The sequence below is a fragment of the Podarcis filfolensis genome, assembly GCF_964270895.1.
Source record: "Podarcis filfolensis genome assembly, chromosome: 3".
Classification (NCBI taxonomy): Eukaryota; Metazoa; Chordata; class Lepidosauria; order Squamata; family Lacertidae; genus Podarcis; species Podarcis filfolensis.
In genome coordinates, this window is record NC_139606.1 from 88,591,125 (window position 1) to 88,615,931 (window position 24,807).

The window sequence follows — 24,807 nt, forward strand, 5'->3', positions numbered from 1 at the left end:
TGGAAACTAGATGAGGCATGCTTGCCTGGCCAATTTTAATATTTTAAAAATGTCACTTTTCCTTTCCTCACCCTCACTTTAGTGTTTCCCTGCATGTATTCACAGAGGTTTGTGGCAGCAACTGAGGGAAGCTGGCTACTTGGCAATGAATGAGACTTATCAGTTGCACTACAACAGTAAACAACAGCACCAAGACATAAGAAAGGATCTAGCATTTAATGTCTTGCGTCAGTTTCCACTGACCATGTGGAATCGTAACTAAGGCCTATAGAATATTGACCATGTTGTTATTTCAGCAGGATCCTTCTCAATTTTTGGTTTGTAAGCTTTTCTGGGTTCACACTTTCCTCAGTTACTGACCCCATAGTCTCTGCTGAGCATCTGTCCCTGATGTGTCACATATTCCTTCCAATCAACCTCTGCTAGAGAAAGGAAGTCTATTGCCTCTTTATCAGGTCTTTCACGACACAACAGAACTAACTTTAGAAGGTTAATCCAACATATTTAGTCACAAGCCATGTTCTAACGCCATCTTATTGCCCTATTTTGCCATGTTGTCTTGGTGTTTACCACAGTCTTCCTAAGCCTTAAGCTTAGGATGCCCAGAATACAAAATCTCTGGGATAATATTGAAAAGAATTATATGTCACCTTCTCTACTAAATACTGCGGAAAGGACAAATAGACTTGAAAAGACAGAGGAGCTGCTGTGTGCTCAAATAAGTATTAGGTGACCTGGTTAGAGGCAAATGAAGATTAAGCAAAGGATTCAGGAAGGACATGTGTTTGGGGGCTTTGAAATGTGGTTTAGTAGGACAGTGAACAAAGGCAGTGTGGAGGGAGGAAGGGGAGCTGCAAGAGAATAGAAAATGGATTGGAACAGTCTGCAATTAAGAAAAAGGAATCTTTTTTTTTACCAGGGATTTCAATGGGAGAACTCCGATACCATACGAGAGAGCTGCTGTAGTGCAGCAGCTGAGAGTGTGAAGCCTGAGGAAATCTTTATAGGAAATCTGTAATTAGATCTCCCACCTTGGTTATTAGCTAAAAGTCACCTATGGTGGGCTGGCTCCCACCCCCACCCCCCGAGCATCCACATCCTCTCTCTCTCTCTGTCTTCCTGCTGCTCTTGGGAGGGGAACTATTGTAATATGCTGCACCTGGAATTGCCCTTGAAGATGGTTCAGAAGCCACAGTTAGTGCAGAATGCCACCCTGGTTTTCCATCCCCTATCCTGCAACAGTCAGCCAACATTCCTTGGCCACTGAATGCATTCCTTGACCACCGTCTAGAGATTTTTCTTTGGGGTGGGAGTATCTTTCTGTAAACACTGGCATCTCCCTAGGTCTGAAGAACTGAGTTCACTAGCAAAGTATATATACACTAAGAGTTCCCCATCCCCATGCCCTAGACAATGTGCTTGCACCCTGCATTGGCTGTATCTCATTTTTAAAGCTGTGTCTTTGTCACACACTAGTCTGTGTATTAGGCTTACATCTCAATAAAGCCCTGAGTGATGGTAGGAGCTAGTTCTACTGCCTGCTGTGATGTTCTTCCCTGTTGCTCTGCATCTAAAAAGAAGCCAGGCAGGGAAAATAAACAGGCAAGCTGTTATGTACTGAGTTGAATAGGATCCAAAATGCAGCAGTCTGATTGGTCCTAGATCAATAGGATTCATAATGCAGCAGTCTGATTGGTCCACAGGAGCCACCAATCCAGCTCCAGGTGGAAGTGAATCCGCAACCTGATTGGCCTAAAGGAGAATTCCAGAATTAGCCAATCACTTGGGGCCCATTGTGTAAATAATGTATATAAAGCAGTCATTCTGAGGGAACTTCCATTCCTCCTCACGACTATGAGCTGAATAAAGAGCATGAAATCCACTCTCGACTCCGAGTATATTTCACAAGCACTGCTCAGAGAGGCTCAGAAGGAGGCTCTCTCCAATGGTGGTTTTAGCAGCTGCCAGAATGTTGGCTGCTGTAGCCACCCAGGGCTTTCTCACCACATGGAGGCTCAGTGCACTAAACCTTTTCTCTACCCAGTATTTCTTCATTGAGGTGTCTGGCTTCCATTTCTGGTTTAGCAGCCCTACTGTGGTGCAATGACTGTGGGTTTTGCTTTGCTAGGAGGGAATTCATGGCTTAGTCGAGAGTGGAAGGTATGACGCGAAGGAAGATTTCACAGTGGTTGTGCAACCGTTTTTTGAAGAAGTGAGAATGCCGGAGACTCCGGTAAAGTACAAAATTGCTTGTATGCATGTGTTTTGCTTTAAACTGTTAATTTACTGCCCACGTTCCCAACATTTATAGCTCATTTAAATAGGAATAAGTTGTCAGGGTACATATTTCCTCATGACTACGTGTCATAGGACCCTTTCGCCACATAACATTGGTCTGTGAACAGCTTGTATTCACACTAACTTGGTGAATTTGCGTACACACACACACTCCTGTGTGAAATGGGGAGGGGTTTGGACAAGACCAAGTTAATGGTCTCAGGATGCCTACAAATGTTCTCTAACAGAGGCACATCCTTTGTTGATGAAAGTACTGGATGTCCCAATAAAACTGTTTTGGAGGAGATGATTCATTCTGATCTCCCACTCTGGTCAGGGCAAGGGAGCCAGCTAGCTAGGTGTGAGTAAAGAACAGTGGACTGCCATTTGAGTAAAAGACTAAGAAAGGGCCAGAGACAAAACAGAGACAGAAAGCTGAATTAAGAGCCATAAGCTAATAGCATTTTCAGGTACCTGCTGCCTCTCTCTGCCCATTGGATGTGGAAACTTTGGCTTTCCGTTGCAGTGTTTAAGCTGCTTTCTTCCAAAGGAAAACACCAAACCTGGATAAGTGCTGCATCCCTAGAACTTATCTGGAAAATGGAGTGAGGGTAACAATATATTCCTGGGTATGGGCAATCATTGTTCTTTTCCCACATATTGCCTCCAGTCTCAGATGCTGCAGTGGAATAACACCAACACCAACACCAACACCAACACCAACACCAACACCAACACCAACACCAACACCAACACCAACACCAACACCACCACCACCACCACCAACAACAACAACAACAACAACAACAAATTTATTATTTATAACCCGCCCATCTGGTTGGGTACCCCAGCCACTCTGGGCGGCTTCTAACAGAAAATTAAAATACAATGATTCATCAAATATTAAAAGCTATATAGTACAGTGGTACCTCAGGTTACAAACACCTTGGGTTACAAACACTTCAGGTTACAGACTCCGCTAACCCGGAAGTAGTACCTCGGGTTAAGAACTTTGCTTCAGGATGAGAACAGAAATCGTGCTCCGGCTGCGGCAGCAGCCGGAGGCCCCATTAGCTAATGTGGTACCTCAGGTCAAGAACGGTTTCAGGTTAAGAACGGACCTCCAGAATGAATTAAGTTCGTAACCAGAGGTACCACTGTATATAGAGAACAGCAGTGGGATGAGATGATGCAGATATTATTCAAACTATAATGTGAATGGCCACTGGGCTTCTCTAAGCTTTACACAGAATTATGTCACAGACCATGTCACTTGCATATCTTTGCCATTTGGTCCCACTGTTTATTTTCTTCATGCATCATGGCCTCTGATTACTGAAAGCTTAACCCACCACAAATGTTAGTCTTTGAGGTACTACAAGGCTCTTAATTTTCCCCACCTTCCTGTCACCTTTTGAAAGCCCCATCATAAAGTGGTTGTCTCTTTCTTTAGGAAGGGTTGCCCGATTCCTCCTATTTTGCCCCAGACTGCTTCCACTTCAGCCAGAAAGGTCATTCCCAAGGTGCTCGGGCTCTGTGGAATAACATGGTAAGAAAAATCTCTCTCAATGCAATCATCAGACCTCTAAAATCTTCCAGTGAATGTGATTTGCACCAAAAGGACCCTCCAAGAATTGCATCAGCTTGGCTGAACTTCAATGATTTTTTAAAAAATATTTATTAAGTTTCCATTTTATCAAATTTAAACAAATCCTTATTATATTCATTACATATTTGTCTCATGGTTTCCATAATTCATTATTACTTCATAGCATTTATACATTTTCCCATTTACATTTCATTCCTTCCATTAATCACAAATTTTTAAATAAATATAAAAAGGTACAAATCCTTAACATTGCAAGTTTTCTTACGACAACCCTATAAGTGTTGTTAATTGTTTACAATTGTCCGTCAAATATTGTGCTGAACTTCAATGATGCTCCTGGCAGATTAGGGCTAATTGAATTGTTCTCTGTGGTAGATGTTTTTACATCAGACATATTTTAAAAATTACGGGAACTAGCTCTGTAAACTTCTGAAATGTGCTTAAAGAAACTGATTGGATTGGGGCTAGAGCAGTGGTTCTCACATTTTGTTCTCTGAGCCACATTTTCAGAATAATTTTTTTATCATGCAACACCACTTTTTTTTAATTGCAAAGAAATACATTGGAAAACACAACTAGGGTTGTCCTCCATATCACTTGAGGCTCTTGCTCTCATTTTGAAAGGATATTTATCCATATTCTGCAAATAAAAATAAAAAAATATTTCTACATTGCACTGAAATGTTTAAATGTTTCTTTGGGTATCCTGGAATCTTCTTGCCATACTTGCCATCCTCTCCTGCCATGCCAGCGTGACACTTCACACCATTTGAGAATATCTATAGGCAAAAATCTTGCAAATCTTGGTTCTACCACTTGTATTCACTCCATTACTTCTAAAACAAAAGATCAGGTTTGCTTGAGTTTTTATTTCTCATTCTCAACTGTAGTCCAGTTACACATTCCCAAAGAGAAGCAAGTTACCGTATTTTTCGCTCTATAAGACGAAAGTTTTCGCTCTAGTTTTTAGAGGAGGCATACAAGGAAAAAAAATATTCTGTTGTGGAAGAGGAAGGAGGAGGGAGGATAAGGCTAAGGCATCACAAGAGGCACTGCACAGCTCTCCCTCTTGCTGTTCTGGCTTCAGCGATAGCTGCGCATCCTGCATCCGCTCCATAAGACGCACACACATTTCCCCTTGCTTTTTAGGAGGGAAAAAGTGCATCTTACAGAGCGAAAAATACGGTACTTCATAATAATCCAAATGCATGTGGGGAAAAGGTGCTATTCTCACCTGGCAGAGAAGCAGATACCTAGGCCTCATCCGTACTATACATTTAAAGCAGCATTAGACCACAGTCATGGCTTCCCCCAAAGAAACCTGGGAACTTTATTTTTTGTTAAGGCTGCCAAGAGTTGTTAGGAGACCCTTGTTGCCCTCACAGAGCAATAATTCTCAGGACGGTTTAACAGTCGATCAGTCTTCCTTCCTTCCTTCATCATTTTATTTGTATGCTGCCTTTCCATACTTAAAACCATGTTCAAGGCAGCTTACAGCTTGGAGGGGGGAAATTACATACCGTAACTGCAAGGAACTCTGAAAATTGTAACTCTGTGAAGGGTAGGGGGTCTCCTCATATCTTTCAGCACCTGTAACGAACTACATTTCCGAGGATTCTTTGTGGGGGGGCAGTAAACTGCAGGGGTTTAACGTTGTATAATACTGCTTGAAATATATGGTGCAGGTGGAGCCTTAGAAACAAATCTGCTCTGTGACTATAAACGTGATGAATTTGATGAACGAGCAAACTGACCTGCAGGAGACATGGCCTCTGTGTGTGTGTGTGTGTGTGTGTGTGTGTGTGTGTGTGTGTGTTTTGACTCTTTGCCAAAGTCCTGTCTATTGCATTCTTCTCTCCCTTGTAATTTGCATCTTCTGCATCCTAAAGTGAAAGATGTAGCAGGATCAAATGGTGTTTTAGTTCAGAAGTCAATGTAACGATGAATCTGCAATTATGCATCGGCTTCTTCCTTCCCCCAAAGGTTATGCAGCTTATAGTGACTGACTCCCCCCTCCCTGCCTGTTTTATTCCTTATCCCATGCTGACTCTTCTTCTTCTTTGATACAGCTAGAACCCCTTGGGGAGAAGTCAAAACTGCAAGCGCTTGAAATGATGATAACCCTCAAATGTCCAGATCAGGTAAAGTGAATATTTAACAGCGTTGCTCTTATTAACTAGCTGATGCCCAGCATCATTTGATAGGTGTGTTTTTCCTTCCTTCCTTGCTCTGTCTGTTGAAGAAACAAACTAGCATCGCTGCCATCTTGTTTCTTCTCTGGGGCCTATGAATTGCAGAAACTCACAAAGTGGGAAGGAAGCGCACCAGGCAGCTAGTTCTCTGGTGGAGCACATGCAGCAGTGGCTTAATTCACACAAACAGTAGGATGCTGTCACAAACTGATGGAGTTGGGAAGGGGATGTCCTAATTTTGATGGAGGAAGAGCATTTGCTGTTTTCCAGACAGGCCTGAACAGCAGAGGTTGGTCCATTTTTGAGGGTGCACTGCCCCACCAACCTCAGCCAATCCCCACCTTCCTGTCTTCTTATGTAGATTGGTTTATTTATTTATAAAAATATTTATATGCTGCTGTATCTACACAGCAGTTTACAATATAAAACTTCCTCCTCCACTGTATCAGCTTCATAGTCATAGCTATCTCTGCTCACTAGGACAATGTCTTTATTTTGACTTGGGTTATCCCTGTTTCATAGGCCCAACCATATTTAATGACATACCGAAACAGCAACTATACCTACACCAGTGAGACCACTGCAGATTATGGGAGCCAGATGCTGTGTGAGGATAGAGCTCCTTCCATCAACTTCCCTACTTCAGGTAAACTAAGATGCTTGACATCAAAGCCAGCCAAGTGAAAGTCCATCACTGTACAGTGGTACCTCGGGTTACATACGCTTCAGGTTACAGACTCTGCAAACCCAGAAATAGTGCTTCAGGTTAAGAACTTTGCTTCAGGATGAGAACAGAAATCGCACGGCGGCAGCGCAGCAGCAGCAGCAGGAGGCCCCATTAGCTAAAGTGGTGCTTAAGGTTAAGAATAGTTTCAGGTTAAGAATGGACCTCCAGAACGAATTACCGATAAGTTCTTAACCCAAGGTACCACTGTACTGAGTTCAGTGGAATGGCATTCTTTAAAGCAAGGAGAAATACTTGGTTTGCACAAAAGATAGAAACCCTGTTTAAGCATTCACACCAGGAGTAGGACTGTGCTTCTACTCTGTCCCCGGTGTTGCATCTCTCTTGCCATGCAGCACTCAAGTTTTGCGAGTTGAGCACATGGATCTGAAAGGGGTTTCCTTCATGCAGACAGCTGTTCACACACAGGGGCTCCACATAAGCAGGACACCCAAATTTGTGGGTGTCCTGCTTGAATGGAGCCCTACAGGTGAGCAGCTGCTTGTTCAAGGGGCTACTTTTCCAGTTCTGTGCTCAACACATAGCGATGAAGCTGCAATGTCGTGGCTAGGACTAGAACCCCAGGCCCTGCTTCTCCAGTTACAAGTGAGTGCCCTTCATATAAATAGCGTATAGAGGTAAAGTTGTGCCTTAAAAGTAAGCAGCCTGATCCTTTGTGTGCTTATGTGGAAGCAACTTTCACTAAGTTCCATAGGACTTGCTCCCAGAGAAGTGCATATAGGATTACAGTCTAATTTATTTGCTTTTGAAAGCAAAATGATTAGCAAATATCTCAGCAATGGAAGAGCCAGACTGAAATACCCCTGAACTTATGGGAAAGTAGTATCTGGGATACAGCAATGTCTGAGCATCTCACCAGACCATAGTTGTCAACGTTTCCCTTTTTTTAAGGGAAATTCCCTTATTCCAAATAGGATTCCTTGCAAGAAAAGGGAAAAGTTGACAGCTATGCACCACACACAGGAGGGCAATTAAAGGCATAACGAATAGAGACACCTTCCAAGTAACATGGGCCCCATTTTTTAATTATGTTAATGGCCCAAATCAAGAGCTGGTTATACCAGCCACTCAATATTCTCAGTGGAGGGGTTATGTAAGGTAATAGGTCTGAACGTTGAATGTGTAAGTGTATGTCTAGAGACAGCGGATAAAACAAACATCATTAGCTGTACTGCTGGATAAGTGTTTAATGGTTATTGTATTTGTATTGGTTTAAAAACCAATAAAAATTAGTTTTTTAAAAAATCCTACTTCATGCATTTGCACAGCTGCTGAAGTAGGTTCTTATTTACAAAAGCATTTTTTGCAATGAGGGTATCTGCTGCACAGGGGTAGCCAATATTGTACCTTCCAGATGTTTTGGACTACAATTCCTACCATCTCTGACCACTGGCCAAACTGACTAGAGCTGATGGGACTTACAGTCCACAAGAGCCCTATGATGGTGATCCCTGAGTTAGTCTTTAAGGTGCTACAGGTCTCTTTGTCTTCCTGACCCTGCGGTGTGTTAGAACAGCTCCTCTCTTTCTGCAATTTGTTTGCATAACTTGCCGAAATATGATGATGTGACGCTTGCTCAGCTAGTTCATCAGCTTGCTTGCTCAGCTAGTTAGAAGGAATCATCCTTTCAGGTAATTTGCAGGCTGACTTGCTGTAAATAATTCGTTGCAACTTCAAGGCCTCATATACTTTTCAGAACTTGGCTATACTTTTATAATGCTGCTAGTAATAAATGAAGCTTGGCATCCCCTTAAATGCTATTAGAAGTTGCACCCTCTCCAATTCATAGTTGACGTTTCATCCTACATGAAGCTTGGCTTGCTTTGTGTTGGAATACAGGTCTCCTGTGAGGTAAACTTCCAATCCTGTGTTTTAACCACCGGATGCAAAATAAACCCATCCCGTTTTCACTCTTTCCTAGAAACCTGTGTACCTTCAGATGTTAAATGGGCATAAAATAAGAGCAGGATGAGGAGCGCGGTAACACTTCAGAGTTCTCTCCCCAATCTAAATCATGATTAAGAATTAGTGCAGTTCAGGGTTAGCCAAGATGGCACCCTTAAGATGATAACTTCCATCATCCCTGACCACGGGCCAAGCTGGCTGGCTCTGGTGGGAGTTGTAATGGAGGGCACCATGTTGCCTATCCTGTACCGGGGTAGGATATCACTCCTGGTGCCCTGGTTACCCCACCCACAAAAAATTAAAATCCATATGGGCTGAATACTCTGTCCTAGCACTATTTAAAACGGGTATCCCCTAAACCTCCCACCAACTTGAAAAAGTTTGGAGCACCCATATCAATATTATAACCCTTTGGTGCATCCTTAACCATTTTAGAATTATATTCTGGTGCTGTAGTATTTTTAACATTGTTCCACTTATAGAGCTGGTATCTAATAAAGCATAGGAGTGCCAGATATATATGGAACACCAACTCCTTGCGTTGTGTAAAGATTCAGTGCTGAACAGAATTAAACGGCCTGATCCTTTCCTTTGGATCTTTTGATAATCAAAATCCTTAATGGTAGCGTAGGCATTCAGCCTCTTCACTGATAGATTGATCAGTATGTTTTTATCTTGCCCTACACGGCCGTTGTTTTATTTTATACAAAACTGCTAAATTTTGTGAATCGGAGCACGTTTGATGTTTCTCAGCACTGGAGTATAAACATTCACTCATTCACATCCTATGATTAACATAATTCTCCTTCCTGTTGCAAATTTAACCACATTTCTTTCTTTCTTTCTTTTTCCTTATAGTGCATAGCTTGAAACCAGCTGACGTGCAAGTAATTGCTGCCCTGGGGGATTCCTTGACTGTAAGAAACATTGCTCCTTTTGCCATCCCCCAAAGCGAGCTGCATCACAGTTTGCTTGCTTAGACGAAGGAGGGTATTTGGCTTACATACTGGCTTGTGGCATGCAGAATACTTTAGCATGCCAAGCAGATGGAACATTTGCTACAGCCGGGGTGTGTGTCATCACTGATGGGAGATAGTGGCCACCACATTTATATGTAAGATGGCTGCATGCACCGCTCCGCACATAGATTTCCTTATTCCAAATCATCCACATAGCTAGCCAGAGTTCTTGGTGATGGTTCCAAGCAGTGCCAGATTTACATATAAGCTAAACAAGCTATAGCTTAGGGCCCCACTCTCTTGGAGGCCCAAAATTTTTTTAAAGGAAACTGGATGTACATTTCCAAAATATAAGATAAAAAACAAATAAAATAAAACCTACATACAGCAACAGTGTTTTGTGTTGTGTAGGATCCTCTGATGTAAGTAGTGGGCCCCACCTACTAGCCTGCTCCCTAAAATATCACTGGTTTGCTCATTTCTATATATAGGGTACCATATAACATATATTCAACACAAAAAACAGTGACAAAGGACAGCTGGACATATAAAGAGCCCCATTACCTTCAGTAGCTAAGGGCCTCATCAAACCTAAATCCGGCCCTGGTTCCAAGGCTCTAGAACTCCTTGCCAGTTGAGGTCCAGCTTCAAATACCTTCTGGCAGACCAATCAAGGGCAGCAGTTGCAGCCCAGTGTGGAAACCCCTCACACCCCAGAGGGCAAAATGACTTCACCATGGTGACCAGCCATTGGAACGCCTCCTTGGCCAGCTGCCATCCACAAAGTTTGAAATTGCCCTATCAGGTGCAAGCTGAGGGGTGGAGCCAGGATGGGGATGAAGGCTGACTGTGTCCAGTTGGCCCCATCTTCAAAGACCTTCCACCGTCCGGCCGACAAAGTTTTCTTTAAATAGGCCATTCCCCTATGTTGTAAATGTGTTGAAATAAGTTTTAGCTGGTGTTTTTATTGAAGTTTTTCCTACCTGATATTTTCTGGGGGTTCTTTGATATCATTGCTGTTTTATTGTATTTTATTATGTGTTTTATAATATTCTGATTATCATTAGGCAGGACAAAAAATAACTAAAAATAGCCAAAACTCTTCCCCCATATGCCACATTATGTAAAGTGACAAATTATCATCTAATCCAGCCAGTCATTTACGAACATGCACCAACTCCATTTCACATTCTCTGTATTATCCTGTACAGAGTGAATATGGGACAGGGTGTTGTAAAAGTTCATTGGCCTGATTGGGTGCCACTTCTCGATTAATTGCCCCATTTATTGTCCAGTTATCTCGAGTCATGCTGATAATGTTTCTAAACCCGGCTTCACGCAGCCATAAATCCTGTTGATGGAACACAGTGTACATAGTAACTGCTTTAGAGCTTTCAAAATGCCATGGAGCATCTGACAAAAAGGGTCAGCTGCCCTTGTTCTAGGAGCCCGAAGCCTTAAAAGTACACTTTTCATTATGAACAACAACAAAACAAAATACGTGAGTTGCCAACTTCATCTATCTCTTTGGTCTCTCTGAGGCAGGCTGGTAATGGCATTGGAGCAAAACCAAATGACCTGATGGATATGAATACGCAGTATTGGGGGCTGGCTTGGAGGTAGGTAACTATCCTTGTGATTTTGCTCCACAAATAGCCACTGACTTGCATTTGTGGATATTTCCTCCCACATACAGTAGGCAGTTTTAGAGCATTGTGTCTGGTTTCGTTGCACTGGGCACTGAGCCTAGGGGGCACTGTAGGGCGTCACATCTATGATGTAGTGAATTGAGCAGAACGAATGGCGAGAGGTGGGGTGGGTGTCGAATCTGGGCCTCACACAGGGCACCACTGAAATTTGAAAGACGGAAGTCTGCCTCCCACCTAAATAAAAGGGGTAGGAAGTAAACAAAAGGAAACGCCACAATTATTCTGATAGGGAGACTAGCTTGTGAATGTTGAATTTTGAAACTCTTCAGCGCCAAGGTTAGTCAAGATATTTTGGCCCCCGAGGCAGAAAATTCCACAGGCACCTCTCCACATTATCTCCCTTGCAAAGCATGAAATGTACTTTTTGGTGTTTGTCATTGTTCCTCTTATTGGCTAAAACTTGACTAAGAGGCTCTTTCTTTCTTTCTTTCTTTCTTTCTTTCTTTCTTTCTTTCTTTCTTTCTTTTGTTCTTTCTCCATCTGACTCTTACTGCAGCATTGGAGGAGATGCTTCATTAAGGAATGTAACAACTTTGCCCAGTAAGTAAAAGTCAAGGGGTTGGATCCAGATTTACAAAGCAATCCTAAGAACAGGAAGCTGGTGGAATTTATGGTGGCTTAAATTAAACATGCACAAATTACCCCTATTTCAAACTCCTTTCAGGAGTGGGACTACTGCGGCTGACCTGGCCTAAGCCTGGCAGAGGGAAAGCAAGCCTTTAAAATGCAGTTTACTTATCTCCCTTTTTGCCAGCATAAGTTCCACCAGGTTGCCAGGTCACATGACTAAGCTGAATGGAGTTAGGCTCCAGCCTAAATCCATTCTGCCTGGTGCCATCCTGCCACTCCCCCAGGGCTTGACATCCTCCAACATTTCCCCTACTTTGTCACCCTATTGTCTTCTCCAGCCACCCAGCCAAGGTCTTCTCAGGTTCCTGACTCCGCATCAATTATTTCACCTATATACTTCCAAGCTACTCGCTCATTTACTAGAATAATACATGTCCTGCTTTCTGCTTATGGGAGCAGTGCTCAGAGTGGCAACAACATTAAAACAACAATAAAACGACAACCAGTAAACAATTTGAACAACAAGAAAACAAGAGGTTTTTTAAACCACCAAAGTTATTATTTTCTTTCTTTCAGATATCCTCCGTGAGTTCAATGCTAACCTCACGGGATATTCGATTGGCACAGGAGACCTAAGAAAGCCAACTGCCTTTCTCAACCAAGCAGTTCCAAGAGCACCAGCTGAGTAGGTCTATCCACAGCATAGTGTCATGTGGAAATTGTTCAGCTCACGGCGGCGGTGTGGCGCATGCCCATCGCGTCATCCTCATGCAGCCCCTGCAGCATCACAAAGCGGCACTGGACTAGCAGGGCTTGCTTGTTGTGCCTGCCAAGGGCTGCGGGCGGGCAGCAGCAGCACAGCAGCACAGGGCTGGCAGAGCAGCAAGGAGCAGAATTCACCCCCCAAAATGCGCCTGGGGCCACTGCCCCTCTGCCGCCCCCCAGGTCACATCCATACCCCATGTTTAACTCACTTATATCACTTTGACAGCCATGGCTTCCTCTGAAGAATCCTGGGTACTATAGTTTGCTAAGGGAACTGTAAAGGTAAAAAAGTAAAGGACCTCTGGACGGTTAAGTCCAGTCAAAGGCGACTATCTCATCTCGCTTTCAGGCCGATGGAGCCAGTGTTTGTCCACAGACAGCTTTCTGGGTCATGTGGCCAGCATGACTAAACTGATTCTGGCACAATGGAACACCGTGATGGGAGCCAGAGCACACGGAAACACTGTTTACCTTCCCACCACAGTGGTACCTATTTATCTATTTGCACTGGCGTGCTTTTGAACTGTAACTCCATGGTTTCAAGGGAAACCATGTCTGTTAAAGTGGTACCAATTAAAGTGGCTTTAAATACGTAGCATGGATGTGACCCCAGCCTAACTAGGCCTTGATAGAAAGGAGGTGAGTCCTAAGTATTACCCAGCTTCTTTGTCTTGCAGTCTTTCTGTGAAAACATGAAGGAAGTTGCTTTCATAGATATTTATCCATATGGTTCATATTTAGTACAGTGAGAGAAGGCAGGTGCTCCCCTTTCCCATGGTCTCATTTATTGTCTTTATGTGCTCAGATACTATGGTGATGTCCCTGAACTCTCAAAGACACACATATTAGAAGTCATTTCTACCACATAGTATTTACAGCCTTATCTGGCAGAGATAAAGTAAACTTGATATGGTTCCTGGAATACCATACAGCAACAAAAGGAAGAAAGGAATTACCTTACCTAATCCGACTATTCCTCTCTGCTGATATGAAACCATTTTTTATTTTCATTTTCATTGTCGAAGAATGTAAATCAAAACCAAGAACCCAAAGTAGCATTTGGAATGTCACACAATCCTAATCATGGGAAAGAAATGAAATGTGTTTCAGCACATTCCAAGCCCTGGAGCTTCCTTAAAAGCCTAACGTTTCCATTAGTCTTCTGGGTTGTTGTTTTTTGCAGACTGCTTTTTCATGCACTTGTTTCAGTCAGGGACTATAGAGCAAAACTAGGAGCTGAAAGAAAGTAACTCAAAGAAGGAGCAGTTTTCACTTGGAGGCCCCCATTCCTGGTTTCGATTAAGGTTTTGAAAGGAAATTTCAAATGTTCTTTCTGCTTTTGTGTGTTTTCACTAAAGTACCCCAGCGGAAGTGAGAATCTCTGCTTATGGGGACCAAAAGGGTGGAAACATAGCACAAAAAAAGAGGGCAAAGAAAGAGGACACCTTTGCATAAACTGTCCAGATGCTGTCCACACGCTAACTTTTGAGGAGCACCTTCAAGGCTCCTGCTCTCCCTTCTTGTGGTCCAGGACTGCCAGAGGACTAATTTAGGATAGGGGCTCCCTTGCTGTTAGAAATGAGCCATCAGGCACTTTCACAGATGACTCATTTTTCCTTGGTCCTGTTTTCCCAGTCCAGTTGTAAACAAAGACAATATAGTCTTAAAGTGCCCCCCTGGGTCTCAGGAAATCCAAATTCCATTTTAGCCAATGATTTACCAAGTTAGATTGGGCAAGTTGTTTCCCTTTCTGGGACTGCAGTTCTCTCTTGGTAAAATGGGAATAGCCACTTCTTACTGTACATACCTGTTTTTAAGGATGAGTCTACAGATATATTCAGGCATCCAATATATGCCCCGTGTCATTTTACCTTGTCCCCTCTTTCCTAGGAAATTACCAGACCAAGTAAAGCACCTTGTGAAATTAATGAAAAATGACTCGGTAGGTTGACAACATTCAAGAAACTTGCTTACTTGTTACATTATATGAAGGGTCGCCGATAATTGCTTCATGTCGGTTGGCAACCATGCATTATATACCTGTGTGAATAAGCCAGCAATGGTAACACGTGCATTCTTTTTTCTTTGCTTAGAGAATCAATTTTGACACAGACTGGAAGGTCATAACTGTATTCATTGGAGTCCATGATCTGTGCAACTATTGCAAAGACATCGTGAGTTATGGGGATGTTCTCAAAGCTCTGAGATGTTGGATGAAAGCCAGAATGGTGGTTTGCAGGGAATCAGTAAAGGCTTTGCTTTGTGATGGTAAAAGCTGAAAACTCATGGCTTGGAGACCCTAATGCAGCCTAGATGGCTTGGGTGGAGGCTCTAGCTATTATTAGCACCAGAGCAAAGGTAGTTGTGCTGCCTAAAGGATCATTCTGGGTTAAAAAAATGGCTTTATGTGGAAGCTGGAAGGAGATTGACTCTCTTACCTGCTCTGGCCACAGTTTGCAGTGTTTTCTAAAGACACAAGTTGATAAACTCCACACTTCCGTGTGGTTCATTTTGGCTGCTTAATATTACAAAAGCCCTAGACTAGCCACACATAAAAAAAATTCTGAACAGCCTTAGCAGCCCACAACCTGAGTGTCAGAACTATTAGACCAAGGAAATTCAAATTTTAGGGAGTCCCCATAGCTTTTTTGAAGTTGAAGATGTAGCTTCAGGTATCAAATCAACTCTTAGGATGCTGGTTTTGGTTAAAGATGGTTATGAAAAGAGGGTGGTCTGCCTCGCTTCCCCAACCACAAGATGTTCCAAATGTGACCTTCCTGTAGGGTTTGTTTCTTTGAGATGAAAGAAAGCATTGGAGACTTAATGGTGCATTTGCTATACTAACAGATCATGTTGGAAATTTGTAGACCACTGAACATCCATTTCATTCTCTACTTTCTGATTCCTTCGCTGTCTTAAGAATATTCAGTATGTTATTTCTATCCCTCTCCCAAGAGCTGAAGGATGTGACGTATCACAGGCAGGGAAACATCTAGTCATCAGGGGTCCAAGATTGTGCAGATGTCAGATTATGCAAAAACAGTATAATTATTGTCCTGTCCACAATGATCGAGACAGCCAGATTCAGAGCATCTTGTATTTTGTGTTTTTTATCTTGTATTTTTATGTTGTGAACCACCCTGAGATCTATGAATGAAGAGTGGTATACACATTTAATTAATTAATTAATTTTTTGGGAAAGGTTTTATTTGTTCATTGTAACTCTTAATTGGGATGCACAAATTCACTAGCATCATTTATTTTTTTTAGCTACATCATGAATTCCATGTTATGTTTCCTAGTAAGGAGTGACTTGCATGATTAATCTCATGTCTTTATGAGCTTTGCAAAGGTCACTTTTACCTTTTTTAGGACTAGTAACGCTCTCTTTCTGCCTCCTACTTGTATCAGGATCACTATTCAGCTGTAAACTTTTCAAGCCGTGTTCAAAAAGCACTTGACCTTCTTCATGCAGAGGTAGGTGGCTGCTGCCTGGAGAGCACCTTTTCATTTTATTTTAGGATGTTGCTGCATAATCGCACAGTGGTTGTTTTTTAGGAGATTTTCAGAGCCATCGCTTGAAATGGTCTGAGGCTGACTACAATTTCATACTACCCACCCAACCTCAAGTGAGGTCACATTTTACCACATTCATACAATTTCTCAGTACTAAAGTGGTATTGTTTGGTTGGTGGAGAAATGCAATTCTCCCCTTCCTATACATGGACTCAAATAATGCACATGCAAATCTACTATTGCTATGTAGGATTCAGTTAAATAGGGGTCATGGGATCCCTTCAAATAGCACATAGAATATGTCTAGTAATATGTGGCAAAGTCCTCCCTCTTCTCCCTGCCTAATCCATGTTATCCCATTTTTTCTGTATGAACCTAGCAGCAGGGGCAGAGCAAGGTGGATGCGGCAGGTGCGGTCCGCCCCGGGTGTCACCTCTGAGATGCCAAAATTTTTGCAGCCAAAAAATAATAATTTGGGGGGTGGTGACAAGAAATTTTCTGCACCGGGTACCACCTGACCTTGCTATGCCACTGCCTACCAGGACCCTGAGATAATCTTCTGAGGCCCTTCTTCATTTGCCTCCTCCTCGAGAGGTCCGGAGGGTGGCAACACGAGAACTGGCCTTCTCTGCAGTGGCTCCCCATCTGTGGAATGCTCTCCCCAGGGAAGTTCACCTGGCGCCTTCATTATACACCCTTAGGTGTCAGGCAATTACATTCCTTTTTAACCAGGCTTTTGGTTGATCTGATTTACATCCTATGCCCTTTTAACATGTGCTCTTTTGGGGGGGTGCTATTGGGTTGTTGTTTTTATTTTTATTATGTATTCTGTGATTTTATATATGGATTTTATTCTGTGAACTGACCTGAGACCCCCGGGTATAGGGGGGGTATATAAATTCAAATGCCAATAATAATAATAATAATGTCCTAGGTCTTCACATGATTTAGTTAGAAAATGTGTGGATATCCTGGAAAGGATAATATACACTTGGAGTGTTCTGTGCTTGATTGTGCAGGGAAGTCTTTAGCTATGGTATAAAACTCTCCAAAGGGATGTTTTAGTGACTATAGAAGGACATTCTACAAGCATTATTGCAAAGCCACAAGGGAGCCATGTGCCTGAATGAGTAATATAATGTGACTGGGTAGGGGGTGGTGGACTTGTGCCACCGTATCACTAATTACTGTCACCAACTATATTCTGTAGGTGACCATGACACACTCACATTAACATTAATCACCATTATCTAATCTTCCTGGAAAGCTTCCATGTGGAGGGGTAGGGATATGGGGGAAAGTGGGTCAAACAAGATGAGCAATGAATCAGGCTTGATAGCTGCTTTGACATAGAGTTAGAAACGATGCAAGTCCTGTGTTTCACACGCTGTTGTCTCTTAGAACTTAGTGCTTCCTTTCCCACCAGGTGCCGAAAGCTTTGGTGAATCTGGTGAATGCAATGGACCCTCTTCCTCTGAGACAACTGTTTCTGGATAGCAGATTGCCCTGCCCTGCTCATCTAGCGGTGTAAGCCAACTTTGGTCTCTTCTTGTATCCATGCCATCCAGGTATATTAGGGCCATTCTGCATGGCATCCACACCACCAGGTACTTACAGCACATGGCTTCCCCCAGTGAATCCTAGGAGCTGTAGTTTACCCCTCACAGAACTGCAATTCCCAGTGTTCTTTGGGAGAAGCCATGTACAGTGGTGAATGGTAAGCAAATGATCTGCTCACTGGATGTTAGGTGAGATCCCCGTATAATGGTATGTCTAGGCATGGCTTTACTCTAGCACAGAGGAAGGGCTTGAAATGGAAGCATCTCTCGGACTGCAAATTTTTAATCGGCTAAAACGAGACAAAAGCCCATGATGGAACAAAAATAGGAAAACTTTCTGAAATTCCTTTGTGTTAGACATTTCGAGAAAGCTAATTACAAGCCAGCAGGATCTGTCATAACAAGCCATGTGTGGTAGCCTCAATATGTCATATTGTGCAGGTTGTGTTTTCCCTACCAAGTCACGATTTAGCAGATTTCCTTGGGAAACAAAACACAGATGTAGAATAAATAGATTATATTTAGTCTGTCTTCGTTCCTTAGTATCCTTAGTGTACTGGACTGCAGTCCTCGAAAACCTTATTCTATGGTAAATTAGTCTTTGAGGTCCTATAAGTTTCTCGTTTGCTTTTTTTTTCTAATTAGAGTAGTAGTAATTGCTCTGGATATCCTTGGTTTCTTGCGATGGCAAAAGTGAAACATTAAAATTGTATTTGAGTCCTTGGATCCAGTATAATCCCCTACCATCACTTCTATAATTCTGATTTCTTTTATGTTTCCAATTCTGATTTTCAGTGACTTTCTACTTTCTATATTTCCTTATCTATCTATCTATCTATCATCTATCTATCTATCTATCTATCTATCTATCTATCTATCATCTATCTTATTTCAAATACAATCTCTAAGCAGTTTATGACATCCTAAAAATAAATAAATAAAAGGAAAACCCAAAAATACAGAAAAAATATGTACTTTATAGCATGGATAACAATGAGACAATCTATCCTCTTAAACATCAGTATAACCTGAAACAGCCAACAGACAGTGACCATGATAACTACTCGTAGTTCCAAAATATGGCAGTCCTGCTTTATCAATATATGCTGTTTTTGTCCCGCATTCCCTTTAATTTCATATGCAGAGAGAACTGTGAGTGTGTTCTCACCGTTCAAGAAGGCTCACCAGAGCTGGCGAGGATGAAGGAAGCAGTCCAAGCTTATCAGGTATATCTGCAAAGAATCAATATTGTCATTTTGCATGTTACCTGCTGTCTTTGTATGAATGTTGTTGCATTATACCCCATAGCAACCATATATTGTTCTTCTGGAACATCCTGCGACATGATTTAAAACTACCACACTCTAGAGACAAAAATTGGATAACTGTCTCAAGAGATCCCCACCAGCATTTCATGATTTGTTATAATCTGGACCATGTATATTATGTGTGTTGTTTCTGTGCTGTTTTTGGTACAGAAATTAGTTTCCTAACAGTACACTGGCCCACACTTTCTGCTAAATCATGGTTCAACATTATACCATAGTTTAGTGTGCCTTGAACTGTGGTTTGTTTACAAACCATGGTTTGTTCTTGAGGAACTCCTTTTATTTTTATTCCACAGAGCAGTCTGCAAAGCCTAGTGGAGACTGGCAAGTATGACACCCAAGAAGATTTTACAGTAGTACTGCAGCCTTTCCTCCAAAGCATCGTACTTCCTTTTCTACAGGTGTGTCTTGGCTGGATTGAATATGGATGTGGATGTGGATGTTGCTTACCTTATAAGAAAGCCTGCAGAGCTTTTAGGACATTCTTTGGGATCTTGAAATTTTGACGTAAGGCTGTTATGATGCAATTTGGATTGAGTCTTGGACTCTGGGGGCGGCTTGATTATTCAGCATTCACCCTGCCTTGCTCATGCAAGGATCATGTGTCTGATCCTTACTGAGCATAGTGTGTGGTCTGTGAACACTGACCTATATTGAGGTGATGAGAAGGACTTCCTGCACAGCAGCCAGCACTTCCATGTGGGTTCACAGAACACTCAGACCAGTGGCCTAGTATTCCATATTAGACTGCGCACAGAAGTTAAAATATGTAATGAGTTCCATTCCTGCACCTTTGCAGTGTTTGTGAGCTGAGGTTACTAGTATGAAGACCCAGTACCCTTTAGTTTAGACGTGCACCAGCATTTCTTAATTTTCTCTGGGATTGGGAACATATATATATACCAAAATACAAAGCACAATATAAAGCAAAAATAAGAAGAAGCTTTGTTAGCAAGGACAAAACCTGTCCTGCCATAAAAGAACCTTTCAGACTGAGATACTATGCAAGTGTTTTCAAAAGTGGAACTGAAATGACCAGGGCTTGTTAAAACTATAGTTGAAGGCTGAGTATTCACTGTGACTGACAGTTGCTTTATTTGTCACTCTTAAAGAAACACCAGCAAGGTTACATCAGCTTTGAAAATGTTGACTGATTTCAACATTTTACATTTTTTGCAGCAAGTTGTAATTTGTCAGTTTACGTAAATTGCTCTTTTGCAGTTTATAAATGTGACCTATCGTTTTGTATTCTGTTGTACATCCTTTTAATTCATGTTTCATAGTTCTTTCAGGCTTGAAGTAACTTTTTAAAAAGCAGTTTATGCTGCAAGAAAAGTTAAGAAAAACTGTTCTGGCAACGCAAGAACTTTACTGACCTGAAAGAGCTCACATTAAATTTGATAGAATTGACACATACCGTGTAATGCCTCCACCCCCTGCTATTGACTTGAATGGAATATTAGTTACTAGAGAATTGAGGCAGTCTCTGATAGTTTCAGACTAGACACTAAAGAATTCAAACATTTTCACTGGATTGAATTTTCGGGATTGTCTCTTTGAACCCCTCCACCCCCTCAAAAATCTAATGTTTTCAACCTTTTCAGGATGGACGTCCAGACATCTCTTTCTTTGCACCTGATTGCTTTCATCTGAGTCAAAAGTCACATTCCCAGCTTTCTCGGGCCCTCTGGAACAATATGGTAGGGCATGGGATTTGATAATTTTGCTAATGTCCTCTTATTTGTACAGTGTATATCTCCTGGGTAGCAAAGACCTTTGTATATTTTGCATATTCAGATTTTCTCCTGGTCGTCTTCAGATTATGTGTTTATTTGTTTACTAGCAACTAGAATTTCTCGGGAATTCTAAGAAACTAAAAAAATCTGTGCTACTTTGAAAACAGTGCTTAAAACTAGCGCAGTTTTGAAAGGTTTAGGCCACCATTTTGATTCAAGATGGTATCCAATCTTATCCAGACATAGACAAAGTTCATTGAACCATCATACAAAAATTGGTTGCAATTTCTTAAGGGATGTTCAAATTCATAGTGAACAAACAACTTCTAAAAATATATATAGTAGATATAGTAACACCTATGTACATGAGGCCTTCTAAGGAGAAGGCATAACAGTTATTCCCAAGGGGCTTACAGACTTGAGAGAAACAAGGAAACAACAGGAAGGTACATATGGAAACAACGGTAGGCAGGAGAAGAATATATGATTATTTCAATTACATGTGTTTTGGATAAGTTACCATAAGAGCATAGGGAAAGGGGGGGTGACCCAAAGGCTTCCAGGAAAAGATGAGATAATCCTTGCTCTCACTGCTGTGAAATTATTGTCCTGTAGACAGTTGCTGTGTCACTCACTTAGAATTTGAGCTAAATTTCAGTGGCAATAAAACTGAGAACCCTTGAGAAAATGAGTTTGCAAAGTGCCTCGGGGATCAAATTATGGAACAAATGCATCATAGTATTTATTAGTTTTTATTTTGAAAGACAATTATTAGGGGGGAAAAGAAGGAACACTGTTATATAACCATTTGTTTTGTTTTGCAGCTTCAACCTTTAGGGAAGAAATCCATTTCCTTCAACTTTACAGATAATGTAACCCTGAGCTGCCCATCTCTGGTAAATAGAGCATCATCTTTCAGGGCAAAAGGTGTCAAATGTGGGTGTCAGCAATCTAACACTCAAAGGATAAGCCACTGTCTTGTGTGATCAATTATTTTTCCAACTAAGCCCTCTTTTTAGAATACAGGTGTCCCCCTACCTACACACAACTGACTCACATGCAACTCTATGTGCATGGTGCTGGGAAATAATTAAATAATTCAGTTCAAACCAAGAAATGGCAGGAGAGAGCTGGAGAGTCTTCATGGCTCATGAGGAAGCCCTCCCCGGAGCCCAAAGAGGACATCAGTGAGGGTGGAGGAAACCTCAAAGAGACCGGAGGTACAGCAGGGCTTTGTTTATGCTGCTAAGCCTCCCTGTCTAACAGCTGGTGTGTGGGGTAGCGCAGCAGCAGCAGCCGTTTTCCTGCACCTCCTCCAGCCGCCTGCTGGCCTCAGAGCTTCAATTCTAGTTGTTGGATATTTTTGGATGCAGTATTTTTAGTCTGGGTTGGTGAGAGAGCGGCAGAGACGGTGTTTAAATGGTGTTTAGGGGATGCTCCCCATTTTATGTGATTTCACTTACATGCACAGGGGCCCGGAATGCAACCCCTGCCTAAGGGGGGGGGAATACCTGTACTGAGTTTCATAGAAACTATCCCCCCCCCACACACATAAGCTTTCTCTGTCAGAGATGGAAGCTTTCTGTCCCAGTCTACAACACTGAGTTCATCTGTGTATCTGTATGTACATTTGTTATGGCCCAGGGGTTACTAAGCCACATAGCAGAGAAAACAAATAGAAAGCTTCACCTTTCCACATTATGCCTCCAGTTTTCTTACTGGCCTTGCCAGTTCCTTGTGCTTCTCATCTCTCCAAGCAGAACTAGTACATTTCACTTGGCTCACTTCCATAAACTTGCAGGTCTATTTACATGGACTAGGAGTGCAAGCATATGCACATTTACTCAGAAGTCCATCCCACTTATGTGCAAAAGTTAGATTTTCAAATTTTATTATATTTTAGTATTTATTTGAAAAATGTACAAATTGCTAACTAGCAGAATGCAACAATAAAATTTCAATTAATAGGAGAGATAGTAACAGTTTTCCAAAGTAACTGTGATACTGCCCTGATTTGATGTCCTTGTTTACCTTCAGGGTAAAGGTTTTCCATCCTTAAATTCTGGGCTTGGTCTACTTTGACGCGGGTGGCACTGTGGGTTAAACCACAGAGCCTAGGGCTTGCCGATTAGAAGGTCGGAGGTTCGAAACCCCATGACAGGGTGAGCTCCCGTTGCTCGGTCCCAGCTCCTGCCCACCTAGCAGTTCGAAAGCACGTCAAAGTGCAAGTAGATAAATAGGTACCGCTATGGCGGGAAGGTCAACAGCATTTCCGTGCGCTGCTCTGGTTCGCCAGAAGCGGCTTTGTCATGCTGGCCACATGACCCGGAAGCTGTACGCCGGCTCCCTCGGCCAATAAAGTGAGATGAGCGCCAAAACCCCAGAGTCGCTCACGACTGGACCTAATGTTCAGGGGTCCCTTTACATTACTGGTCTACTTTCTGGTCTACTCTTCTCTCTCTAATGGGTTCTCGAAGCCAAACTCTTCTTTTTCTATGTGAGAATCATGATTGCAGAACTAAATTGAATTCATATTGGCAAACCCCACAGACCTCAACTCTAATAAATGCATCCTTCTGGTGCTGGCATAAATTCCTCAGTATTTGGAGCTTGAAATGTTCTTCCTTTCTTTTAGCACCAACCATTCCTGGGAACCTACAAGAACAGCAATGGTTCACATTCGCCTCTGGAGCCCACACAGAAGCCAAGCCAGGTGATTCCTTTCTCATTTACTGTGCCTTATACATGTGAGCATAGTACTGAACATCTGTTGTCTACAGGATCTTTTCACACTTCACATAAGCACCCTGCAGTGACTGTTAAGGGAGGTGAGCTCTCTTTAGATGGATGCACCTGCAAGAGATAAACTTGACTTTTGAATCCTGCCTTATGGATTTAATTGTGCAAATGCAGCCAGCGCCTCTTGCAATGAGCTGTTTGAAGACCAAACAAAATGAAGATTGTAAATCTATGTGCAAATGCTAAAGGTGTGATATGAATTATAAGTAACAGTACACTAGTGGCCAAAATTGTGGAAACCTATTGGGAAAAGTGTATTGCAGAGATTTGATGGCTCATAACACCACTTTTATTTGGAGCAATACCATAAAATTATATATGAATGGAATGATAATTTAATGAAGAATGTAATGCAACAAAGTTTGTTCAATTATCTGTATTCTATCAAAAGTTATAGCCAAATAACCAGAAAAATGAAGCACAACTTACTTAGGTTGATATACAGTAGCTTTCCTTCATTTGAATGTAGCCAATGAGCATGAGTGTTTAGAGAGCCAATTAGGTGTCATCTTGCTTTGGCAATGATCCAATCAGGTCACAGTAGGATTCAGCTATTGATGTTATATATTGGAGCTGAGAGAACATCTGTCAGTGTGTTATGTGATTGCTATCAAGTTGGTGGTTGTTTTTTGTGTTCTTTCATTTAGTGAGCTTATAAAACGTAATAAAATTAAAGAAATGGTGCAAAGAGTTTACTGGTTGCCCAGAAAGCGATGTAAAACTAGGGCTACATGATAGCATGCTATCTCTAGTATGAAGCCTGGGGATGAGGGCAATAAATGGAGGCTGATTAGTATAGACCCCCAAAGGCTGGAAGTGGGGCTTTCTTGGGCTTCTGAACCATGACTTGAAATCCTTGCATGTTCAATATATTTTCATTTCATTTGAAAAGCTTCTAATGATGTGTTGATTGCATTTGTCTTTAAGAGCTGGGGTAGTGATCTGTCATGCCCTGGACAGGCTGCATCCAAAAAAGCCCCAACATCAGGTGAGAAATAAGGAGATACAGAAAGAACACATAATGCAGAGTTTTGCTATCTCTTTCTTTTGCATTTTTTAAAGTCTTGGGGTGTGTGTGTGTTACTGCGACATTGCCAGGGGGAGTGGAGGGAAAGTGGTAGATAAACGTGGTCTTCTT

The 24,807-nt window shown here is 42.0% G+C and overlaps 1 protein-coding gene across 5 annotated transcripts in view; it reads left to right on the top strand.

Moving 5' to 3' along the window:
* Nucleotides 1-24,807, top strand: part of PLB1 (phospholipase B1) — a 116,614-nt gene that overhangs the window by 62,924 nt on the left and 28,883 nt on the right. For all 5 annotated transcript variants that reach the window (XM_083604453.1, XM_083604451.1, XM_083604452.1 and 2 more), the window contains 18 exons: nt 2,129-2,233; nt 3,731-3,826; nt 5,956-6,027; nt 6,601-6,724; nt 9,587-9,645; nt 11,233-11,306; nt 11,893-11,936; nt 12,543-12,651; nt 14,622-14,673; nt 14,825-14,905; nt 16,143-16,208; nt 17,674-17,774; nt 18,951-19,032; nt 19,431-19,535; nt 20,739-20,834; nt 21,695-21,766; nt 23,506-23,583; nt 24,597-24,657. In XM_083604453.1, the coding sequence (XP_083460579.1) occupies nt 2,129-2,233; nt 3,731-3,826; nt 5,956-6,027; nt 6,601-6,724; nt 9,587-9,645; nt 11,233-11,306; nt 11,893-11,936; nt 12,543-12,651; nt 14,622-14,673; nt 14,825-14,905; nt 16,143-16,208; nt 17,674-17,774; nt 18,951-19,032; nt 19,431-19,535; nt 20,739-20,834; nt 21,695-21,766; nt 23,506-23,583; nt 24,597-24,657 (1,477 nt within the window). The remainder of the gene's footprint in view (nt 1-2,128; nt 2,234-3,730; nt 3,827-5,955; nt 6,028-6,600; nt 6,725-9,586; nt 9,646-11,232; nt 11,307-11,892; nt 11,937-12,542; nt 12,652-14,621; nt 14,674-14,824; nt 14,906-16,142; nt 16,209-17,673; nt 17,775-18,950; nt 19,033-19,430; nt 19,536-20,738; nt 20,835-21,694; nt 21,767-23,505; nt 23,584-24,596; nt 24,658-24,807) is intronic.